The sequence below is a fragment of the Berghia stephanieae genome, chromosome 3 (genome assembly GCF_034508935.2).
Source record: "Berghia stephanieae isolate SIO BIC M18660-M18661 chromosome 3, UCSD_Bste_1.3, whole genome shotgun sequence".
Taxonomy (NCBI): Eukaryota; Metazoa; Mollusca; class Gastropoda; order Nudibranchia; family Aeolidiidae; genus Berghia; species Berghia stephanieae.
In genome coordinates, this window is record NC_088362.1 from 5,784,099 (window position 1) to 5,804,336 (window position 20,238).

A 20,238-nucleotide genomic window follows, 5' to 3' on the forward strand; every position below is an offset into this window, starting at 1 on the left:
AGAGAGAGAGAGAGAGAGAGAGAGAGAGCATGAATTAAAAAGATGAAATAGAAGAAGAAAGAAAGAAAGAAAGAGAGAAAAACAGAAATGCGGAAAATGCAGGGGGAATATATTATGAGAAGTATGATTTTAACAAGAATATAAACCAATGTGAACTCCAAAATTATGACTCCACGTTAAAACTGATATGGGGGTGGAGAGAGAGAGAGAGAGAGAGAGAGAGAGAGAGAGAGAGAGAGAGAGAGAGAGAGAGAGAGAGAGAGAGAGGTGTTTAGAGATTTGACTTTTAATAGGATGTAGAGAGTGAGATGAATGGATGAAGCTGTCAGATGCATTACATAAAAGTCTTAAATATGCAAATCAGTAAACGTCATTACAAATAAAAAATATTTTAATAAATCCAACACTGGATGTTAGGATGAGTCGTAAAATTGTGTTGAGGCACCTATACAAATTAAATAAAGGAATAAATAAAGCTCCGCTATGAATAGAGACAACAAAGTAAAGTTAGGTATGCGGGGGGGGGGGGGGAGTTGTCCGCACAAAGAAATAATAACAATAGGTAAGATAAATTTTTTTTTACTTTTAAATATAGGATAGAAAAAGTAAAAGGCCAAATGCATTTGTGCAATGGGGGGAGGAGGGGAAGACAAGAGCAGGGAAGAGGTTAGACAGGAAATGTGGGAGAGAGGTGTTGTGTTCGCCCACCCAAACAGCCACATTGCCACACACAAACGCACACACAGCACACACTTGGCAAACTGCGAGGGTTGCGCTGATCTTGCTACTTAATATTCATGAGCTCAAAAATATTGAGAAGGAAAAGGGTTTTCGTTAAAACAAAGCTTTTAAATTAAAAGCTTTTGCATTAAAAATGCAGATATACAAAGGACTTTTCCATCTGACACGAAATGCACTTTGAAAATGTATTATTGCAGAAATAAACTAAGAAAAATGTATGCTGCCGTCAAAATTCTCTCTGCTTCAGCTGCCTGCGCATGCGTAGTTGTTCATTCCAACCCCATACAAAAAGCGTGAACACTCTTATAAAGCCTGTAAGCCGGTCCAGTGCTTCATAAGCTAAACTACACGAAGTTATAGAAGCAACGGCCCAAACTAAAATTTCTACCTCATATTATTATTTATACTTCGTGATATTTTGGATTTACTTTCTCTTAGGATATATTTCTTGTTTTGGACTTATAATTATTTTCTATTCATTTTCATTATGGAACACCTCACACTTGTTTGTTGTGAGACGGACATCGGAGTAAAGTCACAGAGGGCCATAGCAGACCCCGTCTTGTTGAATGACAAACGGGTTTTAGCAAATTTATTGGCGACAGAGGATAAATATCTACCACATACATGTTATTTCAATTGTGTTCAGACAGATATCGAGCCTTACATGAGGAAAATGGTTGCCGAATGGATGGCCGAGGTAAAGTTGACAATTTTTAAAACTTTTTCTTGAATGAATGAAAAGTCGCGTGTACCTCCTAGCCCTAGACTTAGACTTAGAAGATGCCATTCCTCCTCCATCGTCTTTCCAAAATATTTTTGCCATTCATTTCATTCATTTCTGTGATTTTTACCATGCTTCCTCTCTAAATAAATAATAAAAAAAAAAAGAATAAAAGCCAGAAAGATGTTCCGATTGACACGTTCACATAACATCTGCCTCAAGACCGACTTCGGCCTTCGGCCAAACACGATCATTCTTTGGATTGACTTTTTTGACGGTCCAGCTGATTCTAATTTAACAGAATATTAGAAGCCGTAGACTATTGTTTAACTTATCTAATCAGACATATCGGTCATAACTTCAATATGGTCTGTTTCGCCGACTGAGACAATCTGTTGCACATCATTTAAAGCACATGTCACCCTCTATCATTCTCCGATCGATAATTTGGGAAGATAGAACCTGATACAGACCATCAGCTGTTTAGTCTAAGATAAGGCTTGATAATGAATGCTATGAAATCACATTCATATTGTCAGATTTTCGTACACGCCATCCCTCGCTAAGTTGTAAGAATTGCTTTGAAAATGAATATAAAGCTGGGAGTTGATATCTCTATGTTTAAATTGATTTGATGTAAACACAATCGTTCAATTTATACGGGAAAGATGTAAAGTTATGGTCTGCGGTGAGTTGTCTTCCTAAAAAAAAGTGATGTCTAGACGTTCCCCTCACACTCAGACGTCGGGTCAGTGGATCGATAAATGGCCCAGACTAGACACAAGATGAAAACATGATGGGTAAAGGGGGAGGGATGTCTACTTTTTATTTAATTTGTCTTGGTTTGGTCTGTTTTATTTTTTGTTTGGTTTCTCTTTGTATGTGCGCATTGCTTATTGTGAATTAGAGTAGGATTTTAAAAGTGCAAATTGCAATTTTTAGCGCGTATTAGTGTCAGGCCTGCCTCGATATTTTTATTTTTATTTAGCCTTATACTTATAGGCCTAAGTTCGACTTAGGACTTGGGCATTGTGCCTTGATATGGTTATGTCGAATACTTACATGTATTGCAACAACGTTACCATGAGAGATGGTTGGTGCTGACGCTGATAGTGATAGACTCAGAATACTGAGAACCTATTTCCATTTTTAAAGAGGTGAGACTTAACCTCAATGAGCTAAAACTAAACTGGCGAAATATATTATATAGTTGCTAATTTATGGGTAGTAAATATTTTTAGAAATAAACTTTTTATGATTTTTGTCTTTCATATGGCAACGACACATACCCTTGCCTACCAAATCCAGCAGTTTTCACAAGTTGTGATTGTCTATTGTTTTTCTCTCTCTCTTTCCAGGTGTGTTCAGAAAAAGGAATGGAGGAGGAAGTTTTTCCATTGTCAGTGAATTATTTGGACAGATTTTTGTGTGTTCGTAATATAAAAAGGACTCGGTTACAACTGTTAGGGGCTGCCTGCATGTTTTTGGCTTCCAAATTGAAACAGAGTACACCTATCACAGGAGAGGATCTTGTGATGTACACTGACCATTCGATATCATTGGAAGACCTCACGGTACGGATTACACTACTTTACCTTATAACTTAATAATTTGTTAGGTTAGAAGGAGAGAAAAAAAAATCTTCATTTTGGGATGTTACGTTATCTAATCTGAATCACTAAACCTGCAAAAATGCTTTGGAGCTTGACATTGTTAGTGTCCTGAAATCTTTACGATTTTAAGCTCTGTCTGTATTTATTCTCTTTCAAGTGCTTATTTCTATTTTATAAGGCTATTTATTTACGCGAAGTTCTTGAAGGATTTGTAAGTATCACCTGCGCTTAGCTCGACACTTTAGCCACTGAGCAATTTTTTACACATCAAACAGAGCACTTTAAATAAACGGATGATAAGAGTCTAAGTGATCTCCATGTGCTCAAGAAATAGAAGTTTGTCAATTGTAACGTTGGCACAGTCTTCTGTTAGCCGTCTCTTGTATCAGCTGATGCCAGGGTCAGTTAAAATAGGCATAAGTGGCTGGATCCTGTTACGACAGCTGGTTGTTTCACCGAAAGTATACAATACAGTAGATTGAGGTATAATAATAACAAATGACAAAAATACTATGTTGTTTTGTATTTATTTTTTGTTTCTCTATTTATTTACTAGGACACCGTCCATCTCGCCCGTATATATATTGTTTCTGGCATGTGTCCAGCTTAATTTTGTTTCCTGTATTAACATTAGGATGACCTTAGGCTAAGGTCATTTGTCATTTGTTCGCTACGTGGGAAGATCGTATTTTGCCTTTGTTTTTAATCTGTCATACATTTTTTTTGATATTGATTTTAAGCCTTGTGTGTGTTGACTGATATTGTCATACAACATACAATGTCCATACTTTACTTCAAAGTGTGTTGTGATAATGCTTGTCTCGACAAAAGCATTATTTCGTGCTCCCTCTTCCCTCTCCGTTTCACTGTTCTTTTATCTTTTTTTTTTCTTCCGTACATCCAGGTGTAGAGAAAATTGTGTTTGAGAGAGAGAGAGAGAGAGAGAGAGAGAGAGAGAGAGAGAGAGAGAGAGAGAGAGAGAGCGGGGGGGGGGGGGGGGGACTCAGTGCAAGAACAGCTGACTATACTTTACAAAACATGCCAATCTGGGAGTCCAATTGAGGGAGTAAGGGAAGGGAGGTAATCGTGGAAAATATGACAACATACTTTACTTTCAATTCGCTCAGTCACTCCAGACGGCTAAAATGAGTTACTAGGTCAGTGCTGAATCTGATACGCCTGTCAAGGAAATGGGAAAAGATAGACGGTGAACGTGTTTGCATTGTACTGTCTACCTATATTTCTTTTCTTGGTTGGGCTTGATGGAGAGGGATAGCGATATGGGGGCCAAACCGTCTCAGCGGTTACTTAACAATGAGGTGTTTTATTTTATTTGTGTATATTTTTTTTGTTGGTTGTTTTTTGTTTATTATTATTATTATTATTATTATTATTATTATTATTATTATTATTATTATTATTATTATTATTATTTATATATATGGGGGTCCCGACAGCTCAGTTGCTTCATATAGATCTAAGGGTCATAAGTTGCTAAAAGTACATATTTTTCTCATTATCGTCGCCATCATCATTATATGTATTATCTATATTTTTATATCTTGTTCATACAGCATTACTGAATTATGCATCATACTAAAGTCAGGATGTTTTTTTTTTTTTACTATATTACAATTAGCCCACAGGCTAATTATTTTTAAAAATCTCTGATAGCTTCATAGCGGCTTTAGATACACGATCATGCCTTAGACTTGGTTTTTCATTTTAGCTACCTTATGAAAACAAATAGAAATTGGAATTTCACGTTGTCGTATTATTGCGATTTTGAAGGATTAATATTATTGGATTTTTACTTTCTATGAAGACCAAGTCAGAATTCTTTTTGCACAGCTTATCAGATGATCCGTTGTTGTTTTTGATGATATAGGTTAAGTCTTACTTATATATTTCATCAATCATTGCACCTTTGTAAGCTGTAGCATTCATCACAAATCAAATCCGGTGTTTTTGAATCGGTCAGATAAACAAACTGACCGCTTTGACCGTTGAACCGATTGGGCGGTAATAAATAACATAGGTATTAAGTTGTACGCATTATGCCCACTGCAAGCATATAACATTGATTAGTACGACATAAGTGTACGACCAATGCCGCAACAATATAACTATACGACCAGTGCCGCAAGTGTAATTAGATAATCGTTCAATGATTTTTTAAAGGCAATTGTTGTTGTTGTTGACCGACTGGTCCCAAAATACCCATCGCCTTGAATATTAGCAGTAGGAGTATCGAGTCTTGGTTGGTTTTTATTCCGATCTGTGCATCGTTTCCTCTAGGGCATAGAATTCACGTTATATAACGGAACCGGAGTTCCCAAGCTTGTGAGTTGACTATTTAATGATGGAATATGATTTCTTACAAATCATAATCATGTTCTGCTGACTTAACCGCGAACCGTTTTCTTTCTTTGAGAATGGGGAAAGTTTATAATAATTATAATTTAATTCCGCTTGTAAAGGGTTAAATAGATAGCTGCGCTTGTCGGTGGGTGTGCGATCTCCGCGATTGCAATGTTGCTGTCGATTTCAGTACATAATATTGTGTAGTACAACCAAAATTCCATTATGGCTTAGCGGTGATCGAACCTTCCGGCTTCTCGCGTTGTTGATCTGGTAGAGCGTATAAATCAATTTCAGAGGTATTAGTATCAGCACCAGTAGCACTTGTAGTAATGATATGTGTAGGTGTAGGCAGAGTAGGGCCAGAGAGGTTGGTTGGTCCGGGCGATTAGTGGTAGTTGTGTCCCTAGGCCGTAATGGCAATAGTTTTGATGGGATTTGTCTGGTGAGACCCTTCACCCGGGTACGTAAGAGAGTGGGTCAGTCATGCAGGTGTAATGCGATAATCCTGCCCTGTTACGTGCATGGCCCGGCTCAATAGTTTGGTTGTATTTTATAGTCGATTCCATCTGGTCAATCGTCTGGAAAGATCGAACTGCAGCTGTCTGGATGTCGTTATAATACACTATAACGCCCCCCCCCCTTATTTGGCTAGAAAACGTTTCCTTCAATATATTATATATATGGATCGATTTAAAATGACCCTCAAATTTTCCTGTTAATCGATATTTGAAGGGAGTTTGAAAAAGAGAAGAAAAGGAGTTATATTAAAAATAATTTATTATTTTTACTATTGTTATTGTTATTATTATTATTATTATTATTATTATTATTATTATTATTATTATTATTATTATTATTATTATTATTATTATTATTATTATTATCATCATCATCGTTGATATTTGCTATCTCAATCAATGCCATCATACTTTGGATTTTCTTTGGTCGTGATAGTGGTTGTCTTTAGATCGATAATGATGTTGGTATGGCTTCCGTGTATATCAAAAACGTTTTTTCCCCTCTCTCCTCAAAACAAGTATATTTTGTAACTATACGTCTGTAATCTTTCGGTTTTGGAGATGAAGGCTTCCAGATTTTAAATGGTTGAAACGTTTTACTGATAGCTTAAAAGCCTTTCAAACAGATAAGGGTTCAGTCTTGAAGTAGGTATTTGAAAGTAGGAAGTAGTGATAACCCAATTGCTATGTTGTTTCCGCCTTCATACCACAACCCCTTTCATCCCTTTACCCTGTTATGGGGTTTTCTCTCTCTCTCTCTCTCTCTCTCTCTCTCTCTCTCTCTCTCTCTCTCTCTCTCTCTCTCTCCCCCTCTCTCTCTCCCTCTCTCTCTCGTATGCGTTTCTAAGCTACTATATATAAACCAACAGAAGATAGACGGCCAACCATGGCCAATTATTTTTATATATGTTTGTATGTATTAAAAAATATATGAAAGTTTGCATCGTGATATGTACCTCCTTTATTTAGAATTCGCGACGACCTTGTGAGTGAGTAGATATAGAATCATGAATGAAGGCAGGCAGAGTTCCATGGGAACGGAAATGAGTTGTCGGAAAATGTAAAACGGTGTTGGGCTTTACCATGTATAAAGCACTCAAGCCGTAATTACATAGCTGTGTCTACATTATATGTGTGTGTGTTGTGTGAGTGTGTGAGTAAACAATGATAGAGGCTTAGACGTATACAATACATATTTACTGCTGTGTGTTAATGTTATATTATTTTAAAATTACAAGGCCAGATTCCGTTCGGTGTGAGTCATAGTCATATTAATAATGACAAACACAATGAACAATGCGATAATGTTATTAGTATTAGTGTTCGGATAGAAAGGATAGATATAGCGAGTGGGGAAGAGGAGAGAGAGAGTTGGGGGGGGGGGGGGGGGGGTATTGAATACATGAGCCTAGTTAACCATCAGATTTTGATTGTAACACTCTCTTCATATAATTTATTCACCAGATAAGACCTAATTTATGCTGATAAGAATTTTTTTTGTTAGCATTATACTCATTGAACATTACTCTTTGCTTCTGGCTTCTGTTGTCCTCCGTGGAAGCAATCTCATTGCAAGTGATGAGAGGTGAAAAGGTAGAACAAGGACGAGTTTTGTCTAGGTCTGGTCGTGAGAACCGCCCACGCCTTTAATTATCCTTCCTTTATCGTTGTGCTCTTGGGGTTCAGCTTTATATTGTATTTACCCTAGTTTATTTATAGATATATCCATTTGTTTTTAAGTCGAAAGGGAATCGTTACCGAGGTATTATTTGTATATATATTTGTTTTGATTTAAAAAGTATGTCAGGTATTCACTATTTTAGTATCTATCATACGGTATTATGTTGGTATGAAGCAACGTGTACTTCTTTGCAGGTCTGATAGCCTAAATTGTTATGGGCTCATTGTTGTATGTAATTGACATTTTCTCAATCTAACATCGTGTATTGTCCATACAACGATGTTAAAACAAGCCTATAATTATTGTGTTCGGTTATCAGACTTGCGTCAATTTGCACTTTGATTCGAGGTCAAAGTAATTGAAATTAGGGAATTTGGTTTATCTTCCAAGCTCCTTCTCCTCATTTCAATTCAATTTTAAGCTTCAGGTTTACCCCGACATAATACCGTTTTAGTGACGATTGGTTACATTTATAGAGCTGTGTGTGTTGGGTTTGCATTTTTTGATTATACCATACCATCCTTGTTTGTGCCACAGGAGTGGGAGTCGTTAATTCTCCATTTGCTGAAGTGGGACCTGTCGGCAATCGTACCCAACGATTTCCTGGACCACATTCTCCATAGACTGCCCTTGGCGCCCTACGAATGGGTACCCATCAAGAGGCATGCACAAACCTTCGCAGCTTTATGCGCCACAGGTGAGTCTCTTGACCGTTTACTAATAAAAGCTGATAAAGGGACGTATTGGTTTTATTAGATTGCATGGCACGTTGAGAGTGGATTGGATTGCCTTTGATGAACTGGTTTTTAATCTAGAATGTGTACCTACTCGAAGAAAGGTGTTTTGGGTCAAGGCTGCTACGGATATATATATATATATATATATATATATATATATAATATATATATATATATATATATATATATATATATATATATATATATATATTATATATATATATATATATATTAGATATGTGTAACAATTTTTGACTGATGGTATCGGCGGTCGGAGCCATCGCCGATTGGTCAATGCCTACATCCATATATATGTTTATATGTATAAACACTTGCCACTCTCCATAACACCTTATCCGTCACCTCTGTAGACATATAACACTTCATAAAAACCCGATACCTCACAACTCGCCTACAAGTTGGCAATGGCCATAATATGACTATGACAAGCAAAGGAAGTGTCCTTTACAAGATTCATAGTCATATTATGGCCATTGCCAACTTGTAGGAGAGTTGTGAGGTATCGGGTTTTTATGAAGTGTTATATGTCTACAGAGGTGACGGATAAGGTGTTATGGAGAGTGGCAAGTGTTTATACATATAAACATATATATGGATGTAGGCATTGACCAATCGGCGATGGCTCCGACCGCCGATACCATCAGTCAAAAATTGTTACACATATCTAATCTACAGTAACTTTTGGCTTGTTTCAACTATGATGATACAAGTCGCATGTTTTCGGTTACCCTACCTCATGTTAGTCAAAAGATTTCCTTTCACATTACATATTACACGGCGGTTTATATATATATATATATATATAATATATATATATATATATATGGCCCATTGACTCAAAACGGTCATTCGTCTGTGTGATTTATATAGCTAAAACGAATTTATAGTTTAAAAGATATAGAGACTTTTGTTTAGCTTATACGTTGTATGGAGAAGAATGGGTATAATTTCCTATACTGACAAAAACTAACATTCCGATATTTGGTCATTTTTAATTTTAGGATCAAATACCATAGTAAGCTTCTCATAGAAGGATCTTGATTTGGTATGCCCTTTCGCCCTATCTGTCAATTCGACATTCTTTAACCGTAAGGCGGTTTCGAGAGATGATGTCGGCTATCTATCTATAAACTCAGTGATCGTGTTGTCCTTAGATGTTATCGGACCCATTTTGTTTATTTTGCAGCATGCATATACTAGTTTTTGGGTGTTATAGGCGTGTATAAAAGTAACGTATTCAAAATGTTGAAAAGGTCAGAATCTGAAGATGATGTCTAGGTTTGTAGGGCTTTAAGTTTTGGACAGCGGCCATCTCAGTCCCGTCTCAAGTCAGGGCGACGTGACCTGGCCACGAACTCGTGTTATGATGTCCATCCAGCGAATGTCCCAACATACCTACTACACTATAAACACACTACTAGCTCGAATCATATTGTGTTTTTATTACTTTTGTATGTATTATATTATTCGACCTTCTCTTTCATAACACGCTATAACAAAATAAATATGACGGCTTGACAAGGAGGAGGACTCGGTATGTTTGCAACGCATGCCATTCTTTACGATATCCATCTCATTCCCAGACAAATGTAGATGTCTAAATTGTAATGTAACGAATGGGGGGAGGGAGATGGAAAGAAATAACTCTTTATCAGTTACAACTTTCATTCCCTCTTGTAATCATTATCGTCTTCTTACCGATTCGTCCTCCCCCTTGCATCCCCCACCCCATCTTTCGTTTCTTTTCTTATTATAGATACCGTCGGTCAACTTCCATTTTTAGAGTAGGTCGACGAAAAAAAAAAAAGGATCGGATGTTAGATGGGCCAATCTTCGATAATGTCTTTTGTATCAGCGGGACTCTCTCTCTCTCTCTCTCTCTCTCTCTCTCTCTCTCTCTCTCTCTCTCTCTCTCTCTCTCTCTCTCTCTTTCTTCTCATCGCAGGACATTTTTTTGAATCCCTAGCAATTTAGGAACACCCTACAATCGGGCGAGTCATCCGAACTATTACTTTTACTTCTTCCCTTTTTAAGTTATAAAGTTGTGAACTACTATTGCCAACAAACACTGGACCTGTCTGTCTGTCTGTCGTCTGTCGGTTCATCTCAGAATGAGGGCAGAGTTTTATTGTAGTTGTAGTGTAATCTGACTTATGACTAGTACTAGTACGTATGTATATGTTAGTTCGTCTGTAGTCTTTATCCACATCTATCATATGCCTACATACTATACAGACCTAGGACTTCATATATACTCTATAGATGTCACTGATACAGACCCACTCCCAGAGTGAGGACACATGCTGCTAGCTTTGGGCATTCAGACCTCCTTACCTGCTATAATATTGTTATTATTTTATATCGTCCTAGGATTGACCGTTGCCCGTTGTTTGAATTTGGAGTCGAGTGCATGTTGGCCTTTTGGCAGGGTCAGCGTAGTCTATCTATCCCTGTAGTCTCGTTTTATATTGAAAATATTTCCTTTCTTGGATTAATGGCTGCTTTATGACATTTGTACTCGATTTTTTTGTACTGTGTATAGTGCTATGTGCTCTATTTTTAACTTTTTATACTCAGATTAGACATGAATCGTCTTGATTTATCGGTAGGTCTTAAAATGGATATGGCAATTATTAGTATTAGTTATTGTTGGCATCCACCCACCGCTCCAGTTTATAATATTATTATAATATTCTCGTAGGGTTTGATTTGTGTGTGGGTTGTCTGATGATCGATTGCTGTCTCTTAATTTGCCCATGCTGTATTATGCAAAGTGTGATGAACACGTGTAGCTCGATGGTAGCTACTTTCTGCTGCTGGTGTAGACAGATAGACGACTATCGATTATTTTTTTTTTTATTACAAAGAAGAAGAAAAAACAAACATGAACATCACTTGGGATGCACGTGTTGTAGCCATATGGTCACTTTCACTTTTGGATTTCATTGAAAATGAAAACACTGAATTGATACTGATATTTTCTTTCCACTTTAAAAGAAAGAAAAATATTTTGCTTGTCTCTCCATTGCTCAAAACATCTGGTAATTCCCATTTCCCCCTTCCTCTATTCTCTTGACCTGATTATTACAATTATTCATGCTGCACTAGGCCATAATTTGTGTGGATAGACACCGATACTTGTCACTTCCTGTTCTTGTTTTAGGCAGTAGGCGTGAACCTTAATGTATTGAGTTCAGACCTCATGATACTACAACCTACGCTTTTTTTTTCTTCTCCCCTTGACACACTGAGAACTCACCTCTGTATTATATTATATTCAGCCGATCGTACACTCCATGATGTATCAAGTAGAAAACGGTAGGGGCTGCCTGAAGCCGGTGATCGTAAAATACTAACGAAAGATGGAAAATGGAGAGGCTTCGTATGGAAACAAAACAGACAATGGACGTTTCGGGTACAAATCCTTCGTCAGCATAACAATATGGAAACAAAACAGACACTGGACGTTTCGGATTTGTACCCGAAACGTCCATTGTCTGTTTTGTTTCCATATTGTTATGCTGACGAAGGATTTGTACCCGAAACGTCCATTGTCTGTTTTGTTTCCATACGAAGCCTCTCCATTTTCACTCTTTCCTTAGTATTTCATGATGTGTCACTAGGCAAATCATTTATTACTATTACTATTATACTACTACTATTATTTATTTCTCTTTTAGGCACCTAATTTTTTTCCAGTCAGCTGATCGTGTAGTTGTGCGGCGTTTCATTTAATCATTTGTCCTAGGCACAGGTTGCTTGGTTGAGAATAATACATGTTGGAAGTACTCTTCCCTTCTAGGTCGGCCTTTTTAGATACGATGGGATATATTATGCATTTCATTATTATTGTGTAAACACTCCCACGACAACCCAACCCGCTCCAATTTTATTATCATTATAATATCGTGTGTATGTGTTGGTGTGTACAGTGTGTGTTGGTGTGTGTATGTGTCCACATTAAAACTGGAGTACTGTTATTTCACCTTATCTTTCTTTGTTACCTGCTGCTGTCCCCGCTAAGACCTACCTCTCTCAGCAGTCAGACATCCGCTCCCCTCGCCTCTCACCACCACCACCCACCCACCCATTTCCCCTCTTTTTGTGCAATGTCCCCTTCCTGTGTGTACCTTGACATTCCTGAACGTCTCTCTCTCTCTCTCTCTCTCTCTCTCTCTCTCTCTCTCTCTCTCATATAACATTACCAAAGACTACCCATTTGTCCTGTTTAATCCGATCCGTCCCTCCTTGGACACCCCCCTCCCTTCCTGGTTCTCATACAATGGCAGTACCTGGTCTACTTAATTGAGAAAAAAATTAAATCTCTTATTTCTCTACCCCCCCCCCCCTCTATCTCTCTGTCTATCTATCTATCTATCTATCTGTCTGTCTGTTATTGATACTGTTCATTCTTTGAATTTTGGTAATTTAAATAATTTAATTTTTCCCATTTTTATTCCACCTTGCCAGATTGCCGCTTCATGCAGACTCCTCCTTCCATGATTGCATGCTGCAGTATCGGTGCATCCTTACGTGCCCTCAAGGGTCATTCAGACCAGAATATATTCAATCTACACATGATTACAGGAATCGATATGGTGTGTAATGATATCTAAGAACGTTTTAGGGCTCCATAGATCTTCTATTCTACTGTTGTTGTAAAATAAAATGTGTATATGTCCATTTTAATGGCGTTGAAATTGATATAATCAGTGATTGTGTACTTAGATGTGACCAACTGTTTGAAATGAGTACTAGTACTACAGTGGGGTGGACATAATGCTTAAATTTGAGTAAAAGTAATGGGTTTTTTTATGTCTCAACAGAACAAAACCAAATTTATTTCCCCTTATCGTGGTCAATTCTCTTTATCTGGCTAATTCAGATATTATACTTGTCTGACACACTACTGAGTCAATTACACGCCTAAATGAATCGTTATAGCCAGGGTTCGATTTTATTCAAACCTTACATTATTTACATAATATTGTATTGTATCCACTGAGGGGGTAGCAGTAAGAGTGCAACTCCAAGCCATGGTAAATACATTCATTAAGATTTGCAATTATAGTCAGGGAAATAAATTTTGAATTTATGGTTTCTGCAGCATATTAATTCTTCTTCTTTTTTAAGATTGGTACCTTGATGTACAGTGTCTTTGTTTTCTCTACAGTCCATTCATTCCCATGTTTAGAGCCGCTTGGATGATGTTTTACTTATATTACTCTTTTCGTTTTTTTTTTCTCTCTCATCCTCAGGACCTAATTCGATCTTGTATGGAACAAGTTGAGCAGATTGTACGAACATGTTTTACCCCAGCCGCCCCCCAAAACCAACACAGTTCAGTAGAACAAGACAGTAGCAACCCGAAACAAGAACAGCCCACGACCCCAACAGATGTACGGGAAATCAACATCGTCTCAATGGAGAGTTCGCATCCCCCACACCCGCAAGCCATCCCACTTGTATATTGATAGCGGCTTTCTGGGCCATCTATCCCAAATTTTGGTGCATGTAGACACTTACTCGCTAGCTCACTCACCGGAGGATTCATCCAAAAATACGTGGGTTTTGAACCGTGATCGGATTTGTATACATACACTTTACATCAAACTTGTTGTCGTTTGTAATCGTTTACAACAGATGGAATACGTGACAAGCAAGCAAGCCCAACACCACCACCTTCCTGGTTCTTTGTAAAAGTATGTACATACTACTATTAAAAACTTCCATCTTATGTTTGGAGGAATGTACTTGAATGCCATATTCGAGTCCGTGATGACGATGACAAGGAGAAAGATCTGAAAATTCCCAGGCTGCTTTTGTTTTTGTTTTGTTTTTTAATTATTTTTTTTTTTTTTGAGATCAGTTGACTAGGCACAAAAAACAAATTGTCCAAGTTGAACTGCAAACAGCCAAGTGAAACAAATTTTGATGCACACGTAAAGGACTCCCGTCATTTCATCTAACTAGAAAGATTTCATCGAGCCAACCAGGAGTTTGGTATTTTACCATTTTGTCTATCTAGTTTTTATCATATGGTATATACATTTAGAGAACTAATGCAAACAAAAGAAGAAAAAATGAAATACAAAAACAATTTTTGTAGCCGTGATTGTGTTCAAGAATAATTTATTGGTAATTTATTTTTAATTATTATTATTATGGCCAAGATCTTTTTTCTTAGAATTTTATTTGTCAATTTTGCTTGGCTACTAGTGATACAACTAATTTGTAACTTTGAAATTTTTAACCCCCTCAATTATAACCGTTTCTGTAGTCTCTCCGATCTTTGACACAGATCAGATCGTCTTAATCGTGAATTACATCCAAGCATACACTTCTTTTATTTATGTGGTGCTGCTCGAACTCGAAGTGGTAAAAATGTACCTTTTTCGATAAGATACCTGGTTTTCTTTTGTTTATCGAACCATAGTGTAGAGTTCTAAAATAAAGTTAGTACCCTTAGTGGTATATGAAATTGGAATTTGGGATATCGTAGATGAATCGTTCAGGCCTCGTAATGACATGTTCATTTCCTCTAATTGTTTTTAGTATGATTTAAAGGCGATGACCATTCGATTCGAAAAATTGAGACTAAGAAAAATATTTTTATATCCTGTTTGCATTTGGAACTTTTAAAAAACACACCAAAAAAAAAACTTACCTGAAAGTTTCTTATGCAGACAGACTAAAGTAGAGGTATGTAAGAATAATGACATTCGTAATTAGTTTTGTGTCTGTTCAGAATATTTATCTGTTGGTTTTTTTTTGACAAAGAATTAAGAATGTTTGAATTACACCTAGTGTGGTTTATAAACTGTACACATTTATTTGGAGTTTAATTTGTGTTTTTTATATTTTTGTTTATGTTTTTTTTTTAAATTGCTTTTTTTCTGTATTCTGCAACTAATCACTGTTTTTAATTTACAGGGAAAAAAGTAAAAACAAAAAAAAAAAAAAACACACACAAAAAAAAAAGAAATAAATACAATTTCAAATAATATATTTTCTTTGTACAATACTACAGTTATCATTTAAATAAAAAAAAAATTAAAACAATTTAAAAAAGAATAAATACGGCATTTATAGGGAGATGTCAATTGTTTCATTGGCCTGGGTAAATTTCTTGCGCTGTATTTTGTGTTCATAAACTATTGGGGCTATCAATGCTCCTTTAACGGAAGTGGCAGGAATTTTATCCAGCCGAGTATGTATCAGTTTTCATTTCTCTATTCAAGAGGTTTCTTGGAAAATGCCAATCTACAAACATCTGTATAAAAATAAGCAAAAAAAAAACAAAAACAACCTCAATTTGTGTAAAAAAATAATTTTATGAAATATTTACTTGTTAAAAGAGCGCCATTAGTTAATGACAAAATGTTTTTAAAATTCCCTCTAATACTATAGAATGAATCAGTTTTAGTTAGTTAACATCATTAAGGATTTTTAAAAAACCCATTTAAGTAAACGCTCATTATATTATAATTATCACTAAGGTGTTGAATTCTACATCAAATCCTCACAAAGGAAGTGAGTGAAGTATGCAGATTGAAACACGTTCACCTTTTAATTTATGCACAACCATGTGTTCAAAACCTCCAATGAGAGGATTATTTAAGTCAACAATTGAAAAAAAGAAAATGAGTGGCAACTTAAAAATTATATATATATATATATGTGTAAACATGTGACCAGTGACAGTCCCAAAATGATGTGAATGGAGAGCTTTTGAATTTGATTTCCTAGACGTTCAAACCTACGGATTGGTTTTGTATGTTTGAAAAACAAATTCTTTTACAATTTGATTATTGTGTGAAATTTTGGAGCGAATGTCATTGTTGAAAATGCTGCATTTGGTGGGAGAAAGTTTGTACATTTATTTTTTTTTTTTTGTTTTTTTTTTATAATGCTTTCGAGAGCATTTTTTTTTTCTTTAATGCATTGAAATTGATATTGGTAACAGCTCATGTAATGTAAATTTGATGTATTGTGTAAACAAACATACTACATCATTTTTAAGAGTAATTCTTTTTTATAAGTTGAAATATTATATATATATTGATAACAGCTCATGTGTTGTAACGTTTATGCATTGTGTTAAAACACAGACTCAAAAATGTCACCTTGAGTGAGTGCCTTCCATTTAAGAAACTTTTTTTTTTCTATGATAAAAGAATTAATTCCTCGATATATTATAGATGTTGAAAGTGAACTAATGATGTTAATGACTCTATTTCTATTACAGGAATTAACGATTCATATCACTTTATGACGGTGATGATGTATTTTGGTGAAATTTTAAACCGATTTTTTCCCCCCTATATTTATTAACGCAAGTTTTTTTAGGGCGAGATTTTCATTAGGACTTCTAACCAAGTAACAACTAAATAACATAATGATAATAAGTAAAAGTAATCGGGGGGAAAAATCATGATGACCTGACGATATCTTTTTCAGACTCGCCTCTATTTATGTTTGATGTCATTGTTTGGTTGGTTGGATTATGCCCAGCTGACTCGAGGTTAAATTTGGATTTTGTTTCCATCCTTCATATTCGTTACCAAATGTTTTAAAATCGCAACTTATCACTCTCTGATCTGATATAATATGTTATGCCTTCTCCACTATTATCCCAGTGTGGTATGGGCTTTCCCTTCCCAACCCCCCCCCCCCTTGTAATAGGCCTAACGTTGTCCCCGTATTCATCTGGTGCTTGTGATAAAATATAACTTTTGTGGGATGAATCTGGCTGTAATTGCATCACAAATTATTCCCCAATAATTTCTATACCACTTCTTTTGCTCTTACTGCTACTACTATTACCAATACTACTATTGCTGCTGCTGTTGCTACTACTACTACTGCTACCACTATTACCATTACTACTATTGCTGCTGCTGCTACTACTACTACTACTACTACTACTACTACTACTTCTACTACTACTACTACTATTGCTGCTGCTGCTACTACTACTACTACTGCTACTACTACTACTACTACTACTACTACTACTGCTACTACTACTACTACTACCTTACTGCCACTGCTACTATTACTCCTACTACTGCATACTTATACTAACTACAATTTTTACTGCTATGTATGGCCTTAGCTATCTGTGATGAGGCATCGTCCATCTTTATTTGGACTGGCCATGAAAGCTTGTATATGATAACTACCAACTCTGGAAATTGTGGGCTGATTTTAGAGGCATTAACCTAAGGTCTTCCGCAATCTTCTTGAGGGGAATAAAAAATTTTTGTTGTTGGTTGGTGTTTTTTTTTTTTGGTTTTATTTTTAACATTTTGAATTAAGCAAATTGTTTTGCTTGCGTTTATTTTAAAAGGTATATATTCTTTTTTTTTCTGTTTCTATTTTTAAATATATACATGTTAGCATATTTTGAATTTTAGTTTTGTTTGAGAATATTTTGATATTCGGCACAATTCAAATTGCGTTAGTTTGGCCTATTTAGTTTTTAAAAACTTGTTGGCTACTTATTGTTATTTAGCCATTTAAATTGTTTGGTATTGAAGACATTTGAAATACATAAATACAGCTGTGTTCATGGATGGTGTGTTTTATTGTAATAATATAAATCAAATTCAACTGTTTAATATGATGATGATGAAGATAATCACTTATTCCAAACCAATTTATTAGGCTTGGAACAGTTTCAGTTTCAACTTAACATTGAATTTCAATTTGCAGTATGTTTAGTGTTTGCATCATATAATACTATGAAAGAGATTCACACACATTACTAGCCTATCCTGCTTCTTTGGTTTGTGATTGTATTTTTGACAGGGGATATTTTTTTTTCTGTAAATCTTCTGCCTGTTTGTTCTTGGTTATTTATAATTTAGCTTATGATATCTTTAGGTTATGATTTTGATTTACATTTGTACTATTTTTGTTAGATTGCTTGTTTTTTTGTTTCAGCGGTCTCTCATATAACCTCAATTGTGTTGGAAGAGACCTAAAGCAACAAACAAACAAAATATAAACGTAGCCTACTAATATTATAATAATATTACTTAATAAGAGATGTGCCCACAAGAAAACCTATACTCTCTTGTAGTTTAGAGGTAGATAGTGATGATTTTGAGATAAGTACAGTAATAAAGCACCTTTACTTTCTTTTTAAAAAAATTTTTAAGAAAATGTTTTCGCCAGAAAACTAATACTTTAGTGCTCAAGACTTTTTTTGGCAACTTGACAGCGATAGTTTGTCGATTCATAAAGTGCTAGTTCCCTGGCCAAACATTTTATTATTTTATAAGTCATGGTGCAGCAGTGTGTACAGATTGGCTAAGGATTGTTTGCTGTGTAGTCAGTATTCGCTGCGTGCCTTTTACCTTCCTTAGGTCATAATTTGATGGGACTACAAATAAATATCTACTCCATTTTTGTAACCAAATAGATTTGAGTGCAAATTGATTCTCCTATCACAACACACAATGCTGCTCGTGATTGGTGTATAGGTGTGTAATTAAATTTAAAAGAAAATAAAAACATCATAATGCTATTTGTTTTTTTTGAGATATAAAATCTAAATTATGTTGAAATGTTTTTTTGGGAGTTTTTTTTTAAACTTAAAAAGCTTTGAAAGGTTTGTTTTGGTACTAAAAAAGTGATATTTCATTACATTTGAAATTGAAAGAGAATTGTTTTGACTGGTGTTGTTATCACCATGTTGTTATTGTTATCATTGATTCCCCTTCCTTACCAGGGACCAAAAAATGGGAAATAATAATAAATAAAAAGCGACCAATAACCGTTTACTACCATAGATGTCATCAACATGTATACATACATACTATACAACATCGGAGTCTTTGGCTTTATTCACTCACCGTCCTCATCTTCATTCATTCATGGTTATGTTATCATCGATTTGATTCGAGTTATCTTTTCTTCATAATTTGTATCACCATTCATTGTATTTGTCATTTGTCATAATCATCGTAAAATCGTTATCATTGTCATCAATCATCAACCAATCATGCCTGTTCTGATCATCATTTCGTCACCACCTCCACATATTTTGTTGGAATCTGTTGTTGTTTTGTTGGTATTATTATTATAATTATAATAATAATAATAGTTATTATTATTATTATTATTGTTATTATTATTATATTATTATTATTATTATTATTATTATTATTATTATTATTATTATTATTATTATTATTATTATTATTATTATTATTATTATTGTTATTGTTAACTCATCATTTCCAAGTCACCACAGTGTTAATATATATTCCACTCCCATAATGATCATTAATTACATACAACCAGTCCGCGTGGGCCCGATCATGGAATGTCCCAATTCCATATATGGCCACTTTGAGTTACTATTTTTAATTTTTTATCTTTTTTTTTGTCGTCTCTGTACCTCAGTAAATTTACCTCCATCCATCCGTGCATACCTCAAAAATTGTTTTACTGTCTGATCTTACTTTGATGATAATAATATGTAATAGTAAGGGATTGAATTCCCGAAGGAGAGAAATGTTAAAAGTAAAGCCAATCTGTTCTCATATTCTTTGAAAAATTGTTACAATTTATCCTTAACATTTATTCTGTCTCCCATCAAAATACTTTTTTAGATTTAAGTAATATTCGCAAATTCAAAACATTGCAAAAAAATTCGTCATTTGACAATATATTCTTAATATCAAATTTTTAAATATTGCTTTTTATTCTCGGTTTTTTAAAAAAAAAAGTAATGCATTCTTTGTCTCATGTGTTTTTAGTTCTAACTAAAAATCTAAACAAATGCACCACTAATCATCATCAGACCATTTTATAGTTTGGTTAACAC

At 35.2% G+C, this 20,238-nt stretch overlaps 1 protein-coding gene across 1 annotated transcript; it reads left to right on the forward strand.

Annotated features, from left to right (window-relative positions):
- Positions 1 to 755: 755 nt before the first annotated feature.
- Positions 756 to 16,043, forward strand: LOC144967066 (G1/S-specific cyclin-D2-like). Its single transcript, XM_078903877.1, has 5 exons — positions 756 to 1,441; positions 2,824 to 3,039; positions 8,179 to 8,338; positions 12,870 to 12,997; positions 13,658 to 16,043. Exons 1-5 carry the CDS (start codon positions 1,229 to 1,231, stop codon positions 13,871 to 13,873), a joined length of 933 nt encoding a protein of 310 aa, XP_078760003.1. The 5' UTR covers positions 756 to 1,228; the 3' UTR covers positions 13,874 to 16,043.
- The last annotated feature ends 4,195 nt before the right edge of the window (positions 16,044 to 20,238 follow it).